General features: G+C 43.6%; 1 protein-coding gene across 8 annotated transcripts in view; it reads right to left on the reverse strand.

Annotated features, from left to right (window-relative positions):
* Window positions 1-7,015, reverse strand: part of Usp40 (ubiquitin specific peptidase 40) — a 63,464-nt gene extending 56,449 nt beyond the window's left edge. For 6 of the 8 annotated variants that reach the window (XR_387167.4, XR_001784185.2, XR_001784186.2 and 3 more), the window contains exons 1-4: window positions 6,871-7,015; window positions 5,658-5,875; window positions 2,680-2,747; window positions 842-955 (exon numbers count right to left, since the gene is read on the reverse strand). Coding sequence is in view for 3 of the 8 variants with exons in the window: in XM_006529477.4 (XP_006529540.1) it covers window positions 842-955; window positions 2,680-2,747; window positions 5,658-5,856 (381 nt within the window). In the remaining 5 variants the exon portion in view is untranslated. The remainder of the gene's footprint in view (window positions 1-841; window positions 956-2,679; window positions 2,748-5,657; window positions 5,876-6,870) is intronic. The other 2 variants (NM_001033291.2, NM_001198573.1) reach the window with 1 other exon arrangement.
* Between the last annotated feature and the right edge of the window lie 704 nt (window positions 7,016-7,719).

Consider the following 7,719-nt stretch of genomic DNA (forward strand, 5'->3'; position numbering starts at 1 on the left):
CCTATTAGAAGGCCATGGGTGAGAGCTGTGCATGGATGGACCACAGTCATCAGTTGTCTGGATTGATGTACTGACAAAACCCTTATCTGTTACCACAGATGTTTGTTTGCACATGGTGGAACACCTTTTAGGAATACAAACTGAACAGTGAGTCAGGTCTATAGCAGATACAAGGTTCAGGGTAGAAAAATGAAAAGTCAGGGGTCAAGAAGGGGAAATGAAAAGATCTGGGAAAGCGCTGATCTAATGGCAGTTCATTCTCAGCAGAGTCAGACAAGAAGCACACCACCAAGGTGGGCAGCCTTCTAAAAAGGCTGAAGACTGAAAACTTGATGAGCAGTTTGACCCCTAGACAGTAAGTAACATGGATGTTAGCTCAACTGAATCACACAAAAATTGCTTAGTACAAATGTCAAAAATCGGCTCTTGTATTTCTCTATATACATATATATGTGTGTGTGTGTTTTTTTTAAAGAGTTGTTTATTTATTATATGTAAGTACACTGCTATAGCTGTTTTCAAACACTCCAGAAGAGGGCATCAGATCTTGTTACGGATGGTTGTGAGCCACCATGTGGTTGCTGGGATTTGAACTCAGGACCTTCGGAAGAGCAGTCAGTGCTCTTAACCACTGAGCCCTCTCTCCAGCCCTTCTCCTTATATTAACAACATTCTTCCTGGTCCCAAGTCACAGCTAGCTGAAACAGCCTACGCTCAGTAATCCGCTAAATACTCACCTGTGAAGGCATTCCAAAGTACTGAGGCCCTGAGACACAATAAAAGGACATGAAACAAGATGTGAAGATGGTAGACATCTCCCTCCCTGCTGGTGCCTTCCTACCTCATCGTTGGTCCACCCGAAGCTGTCGGTGAGGTCTATGGTAGATGCAGCCTCCTGGTCCAAGAGCAGAAGCTGGGCAAACAAGCGCTGCAACTGCAAAGGTATGATCCGAACCTGAGGAAAGAGGTATATCCAGATGAGTGCTCGTGAGTGGAGTGAGGATTTCAAAAGCTCTAGACTGGTTTTCTCCTGTCTTCTGGCTCACTCAGCAGAAAAGGCACGAATCCCTCATTATAGAGGGAGAACTAGTTAGGATTCGGTCCTTTGGAAATTCTATTCAGTCCAAAAGGTTTTAGTGATCTGGATAGTTTTCTCCTTTCAGATCAATATTAAAATTAAAATGGGTTCCAGCAAACGACAAAAACGATCACAGACATACAATTCCCATACTTATTTTTTCCTCTAAAATATCTCCATACATACACATTCCAGGTTAATGTAGCCATGTTTCAGTTGCTGAGATCTCAGCAGCTAGCCTACACCTGCCTCCCTTTTTTTTTAGCTCCAGGCCAGAAAGCAGGGCCTCTCACACCCTGTGTGCAGGCCAATTTTCATGATTCAGAGGGACAATAAGCATTCAGGAACACCTGTGACAATCCTATATTCCCATGACATTAAAAATACATACTACAAAAGCATTGATTGCAACAGACTGAATAGAAACTGGCATCTACTAATGTCATCTCTTGCCACACAGCTTTTTTTGAAGCATGTGCCTGTACCACAAATCATCAGTGTGCCACAGAAAAGACCCTAAGTGCAATGAGAAGCCTCTGAGTGAGATTCCAGCAGGGAGAGCATGCTTAGGGTTATGCTTTGAACAATTCCACCACAGCAATGTACAAAACAATCTCCTATATTTTTCTTCAATGTATTTCCAGAACACTAAGTTGAGAAAATACTGGTCTCTAGGGTTTCCCCTCTGTATTCGGTGCATGGTAAGTTAGTGCACGGAATGAATGTTCTAGTCAGCTAGCATGGATAGTTTACAAGTCTCTCCTTTGCCTTGAAAATAAGCGCAGCAAAGCCAGGCATATTTATAATAGCAGCAATAGCAGCATGGTAGTTGGAAAAGCTATTCTTTTGTGGAGAAAATTTCATTGCTAATTATGAGGCAAGCCATTGTCAATGAAGATGATACTTTGTAATAAATGTTTTCTATGAATAAAGTACTTAATTCTTTCCTTAAAAAACATTTCCTGGACTAGGGAGATAGCTGCAGTGGATAAAGTGCTTGCCACATAAGAATGAGCATTGGAAGCCGGGCGTGGTGGCGCACGCCTTTAATCCCAGCACTCGGGAGGCAGAGGCAGGCAGATTTCTGAGTTTGAGGCTAGCCTGGTCTACAAAGTGAGTTCCAGGACAGCCAGGGCTATACAGAGAAACCCTGTCTCGAAAAACCAACCAATCAACCAACCAAACAAACAAACACCCCCCAAAAAACAAAACAAAACAAAACAAAAAAGAATGAGCATTGGAGTTCAAATCCCTAAGTACCCACTTAAATGCTGGGTGGGTGTGGTGGCCTGCCTTAATCTCAGTTCTCAGGAGGCAGTCAGGATCACAGGGACAACTGGGTTAGGGAGAGAGCTGAAACAGTACAAGAGAGAGATCCTACCTCAATGAATAAATAAGGTGGAGCATGATGGAGGGAGGACATCAACCCCTGGCCTGTACATGCACATACACACACCTGTATGCTCACATGCACACATGTGCACACTTTCCCCCAGCAAACATGTATTTGCACAGGCATGCACACAACACACAAACACATGCAAAAACCCTAAACAAGTCCCAAATATTCTAAGAGACCCAATAAATTATACATTTAGTACCTTTGCATCAGGTTTATCTTTATCCTCTAAAGAACCCAGCTCTTCCGGACCAAGAGAAAATAAAGCTTCTAAACAAAAAAGGAGAGTTAGATATGTAAGTGATACGGCTTCTTCTTAGGAAACTGTTTAAGAAGTCAAGACCCTCATTAAGCAATATCAGCAAAAGACTTAGAAGTGACTAAGGCAATATTTATCTCCTTTATCTATACATTTCAAATTCTTTTAAGATTTCTGTCCACCAGATCTAAGGACAGATATCAAGTGACACTTCAGTATGACAGATCCACAGAACATAAAAACATAAGCAGGCAGAGCATTATGGGACATCCTCTAGCACTATATTCCTGAGGCAGAGGCAGAAGGATCTTGAGATCAAGGCCAACTTGGTCTCTATAAGATTTTGCCTCAAAAAAATCCAAAGACTAAGGTGTAGTTTAAGGGTAGAGTCCATACCTAACACTGCGCCACCCCCTTAAAAAAAAACCCTATAAGCATTAAAAAAAAAAAAAAAAGATTGGTTTTCACTGTCTTTGGCTATGGGATTCAAAAGCTATGAGGAGTCACAGAAGACAGAAAAATGTCACATGTGAGGCTGCTAACCAACCATTCAAGTTATGGACCAGGCTGGACGTCTTCTACCTTGAGACCCTTCCCACCTCCCTTTTTTGGTGTGTAAATGTCTTTCTATGCAAGTAGTAAGACATGGCAATGACCTTACTTGAAAATGAAGTTGTCAGCCCCAGCACTGGCCTCCAGTGTTTTGACACATTCCACTGAGGTAAGTGATAAACGGAGTGAATAGATCTCTTTACTGAAGAACATTGGTGCCTACTCTGCAGAAAAGCCTACAGGGTAAGGAACAAAACCACTCATTTCTAGTCTAGCCTCCCACTGTTCCGCACTGCAATGTACTGGAAATAGAATGGAACACCACTCCCCACAAAGGACATTTACACAAAACATCCCCGTTTCCCTCTTTCAGTATCTGTTCCTCCTTACTCTTTCCAGATTATACCTGCTCCTCTCTTCCACGGCAGGACCATGCTGAACCATGCAGAGTGCACACTGCATCCAGTGCCAAACTACGTGCTTGAAGACATGCGAGAAGCTTACGGCTCTTGCTCTCTTCTCTTCTCTTCTCTGCTTGCTCTTGCTCCCCTTACCCTCTCCCTCCCTCCCATCCCCCTCCACGTTCTCTCCACATGCTCATGGCCTGCCTCTACTCCTCTTCTCTCTCTACTCCCTCAATCCTCCCCCCCACCCATTGCCCTAAATAAACTGTACTCCATACTAAAAGAGACGGGGAAGGACTTGTCTATTCCTCTCAAGCTCCTGGTATTCTCCATGATCTACTTTGATTCCCCCCCCCCCTTCTCTTTCTCTTTTTGGGGTTTTGAGACAGTCTCACTAGATAGCCCAGGCCAGCCTTAGACTTTTAATCTTCCTGCCTTAATCTCCTGTGTGTGAGACTACAGGTGTGTGCCATATAGCTACTATTCAGTTTCTTTTTCTTCATTTTGTTTTGAGAGAGGGTTAGTCTCATGTGGTTTTGAACTTGGGACCCTTCTCTTGCTCCACCTCCTACATGCTCTCAAGTCTGTTCTTAAGGCTATTTTTTTTCTTTTTTTTTCTTTTTTTTTTTTTTTTTACTTTAAGTTGCCTTTACTTTAAGTTGCCTTTTAACTTCAACCCTATTAAAACCTGGAAGGTCTATATCCTTCTTCATTACTGCTTAGTAATGCTGAAAATTCTGAAGAGTAGAATTACTATCAGGAGGCAACTTTATATAGAGGCTGAGGTCAAGGACACAAGATACCACTCTGAAATCTGTCAGTTCACTGCATTAGAATGGCACACTAGATGTGGACAACAGTAAATATGTCCTAAATCGCTAGAAAAATAAGTCTAGCTCAGAGAAACAGAACATTCCAGAGATCTGATAAACGGTGTGGTAGTGAGAACTCGGCATTTAAGTACAAGCCAAACCAGACTGTCGTCAGAATAGACATGAGCTACATATTCATGAATATTTGGACACCGCCCCCCCCCCAATCCGGATCATGCACAGGTCAAACAAGGCTCATGCTGGAATCAAAGGACACAGAGATGCCAATGAAGGAAGCTGGAGTGTAGAGATGGGAATGGGACAAACATGTTGAGAAATAGGCAAGAAATAAAGGCTTTGGTGAAGACTGCCTGGCTTCCAGCATGTGGTTTCTGGAGAAATAGTCTGTCATCTCGGTAACTCACCACAGCCGTCTAATACAGCTAATCTGTGTAGGTTTTTGTTTCTGTTTCCTTTACAAAGCTCCTTACTTCAATTCCTTTGGGTCTTTGAAATTCATAATTTCCAGGTTTTTGAGTGATGAAGGAGGTGTCTGTACACTATTTTTCATTCCTATCAAGGTCTGGGGCAGACAATGCTAACTAAACAGATTAACATTCCTGTTGTGAATATATTAGTGTTCATACTCCTGAGAGAACTAAAACTCCCAAGAAGCCTCAGCCAGGTTAGCTTCTGAGGCCAAACAAATTCAGTACAGATCAGCTCAGAATCAGAGTTCTCTGAATCTCAGAAATGCAGATATGTAACTATGGATGTGTATAAATAATGTGACAACTTTTCCCACTGCAGAAGTCAAGCTGCATGTGTAACCCTGTCTTAAGTGACCGTTACTCTGGAGAAAGATGAGAGAATTCTCTTTATGTTGTATTTCAAATTATGGGAATTAGAAATACCTTGCCTTGTTTTTGCTGCTGTTGTTATGAAACACTACATCACTACACAGAATAGATTTTTTAAATGGTAAGCTTCATAATTTTCTTCAGAGAACGGCAAATATATGTCTTTCTTTGCAACAATGAAACACATATTGTTGAATCCACCTTAAGATTCGTTTTCTTTTATGTTTTTTTCATAACTAATTACATATAAAGCCCACGGTACATATTATTCAAATGCATGTCACATAGCATACCTCTGAATTCAGGTGTGAAATGAAGCGTCTGAAGAAGGGAGCTGAGGTAACAGGTTCCACCCTGATTTCTGATTCCACTTAAATTGGTGAATTCTCTAGGGGCAGGCGGCTCCAAACCTTTAGTCTTTAATTTCTTCCCTCTTCCATACTGACTACTTGACACACTGGAATAATCCTCTTCAAATAGGTTCCCAAACATGGTGGAACTAAACGCTATCCTTTAAAGAAAATATGTTACATAAATGTTTCCATTCTTTAAATGTACCTCCACCCCCAATTTTCTCTTATTATTCGAGCGTAGCTGTTTTGTTAAATCGTTCTTCAGAAAACACAGTAGTTTGTGTTTTGGAGAAAGCGAGACCTGACTTGTCTTTCCTACCTACACGGGGTCCTGATTAACCTGTGTGATCCTGGACAAGTTATTTTAGCTAACATTTACTTCTATGTAAAATGGGGCTGCGTATTTTTCATAGGTAAATTAAACCAGTCACATGACAAAAGAAAGGTTACTGAGTACAAAGGGCTTGACCCACAAGAACCGATAACTATTCTTGGATTCCACATCACTAAATGAGGGGGGGGGGGAGAGAAGGGGAGGAGCCTTCATCAATTATGAAATCTCAGCTTCCCCCATCCCTTCATACACAGTACCAGATCACAGCGTTTCAGTGACTTAACCCTATCACATTAATCTTGACAGTAGTTTCAGCACTTTGGCCCTAAACTAGAGAGCCAGGAGTAAGTACCTTGAGGAAGAAAAACTCTGGTCATTAGAGCCATGGAGTCCAATGGCCTTCCAAAACATACCCAGGAATCCAACTGCAGAAGTGGGGACCTGCGGGAATCTGTTCTGTTTCTTGTGTGGGGAAGGGACATTTGGGGTAAAACGCTGAGAACACTCTCTTAAGTGATAGGAATGGCCAAAATGCAGTTTTCTTCCTTCCCAACACAGTCCTCTGAACAAAAGCTCAAGAAATGGAACTCGCGAGGCAGGCCTCGAGCTAGCTCGCGGGCTGGCTTCCCGTCACGCCGCTCCAGAGGCCTTGCCGCCCACCAAGCCGCCCAGCGCCCAGGAGCGCGACCAGGCGCGCGTCCCCGCGGCCCGACCCCTGACGCGCTGCCAGCAGAGGCCCGGCGTCTCTCCCCAGGCCGCCGGCGTCGTCCCTACGCTGCCCTCGTCCCTCCCTGCGCCCAGTTCCCCAGCCCCACTTACTGCCTATAGCCCAGACCCCCGCCCCGGCCACAGCACAGAGTAAACGAACTCGCTCCGAACGGGCACCGCCATGCCGAGGAGGCCGTGTCTCTGGAAAGTGATTTCCAACCACCCACCCCCACCCCAGATGCGACTACACTTCCCAGGGTGCGTCGCGCCACGCGGAGATTTATGGGTAGTTATACTGCTCTTTTTCCAGACGGCTTACAAGTTAAAATTTGTATTTATTGCTGCCTGCAAAAAGCGTTGGAGCCACATTCTGTTAGAGCTTTCACCATTTAAGTGGAGTATGTATTTATATAGTCTCTGCTCTAGGATAACAAAAGAACCTTAAAACAGTTTTTCCTCTTCAAAGTATATCTCTGATACAAAACTTGTGAAAATGCTCTACGTTCTGTGAACCTTCTTACATCGCCTTCAATCCACCTTAAGTAGTTTATATATAACCATGCAAGCATGTATGCACACAAAACTGTCTGTCCTGCTGGAGCTCTTCGGATAGGTTACTTCCCATCCTTTGCACAGACCCCATTTGTATCTCCCTCGTCTCCTCCAACCTCTATCAGGATGTGAATGAAGGAAACAGGTGAAATCTAATTTTTATTTCAGCTGAGAGTTTAAGAGATGGAGAACAGGAATAAAGATGGAGGGTGATGGGGGTTGAGGGTGGCAGAGTCCAAGTGACCATCAGTCCAAGGGATTTGTCTTTGGAACATTTGAGGGAGGCTGGTGTGGCTAGAACGCTGAGGAAGTGTTGGGAGGAAAGGACTGGAGATGACCATTGGCTAGGAATAAGGGGTCTGGGCCAGGAAATGGACTGGGAGAGTACACAGCTCTCAGTACTCCAGG

This window comes from Mus musculus, chromosome 1 (assembly GCF_000001635.26).
Source record: "Mus musculus strain C57BL/6J chromosome 1, GRCm38.p6 C57BL/6J".
Taxonomy (NCBI): domain Eukaryota; kingdom Metazoa; phylum Chordata; class Mammalia; order Rodentia; family Muridae; genus Mus; species Mus musculus.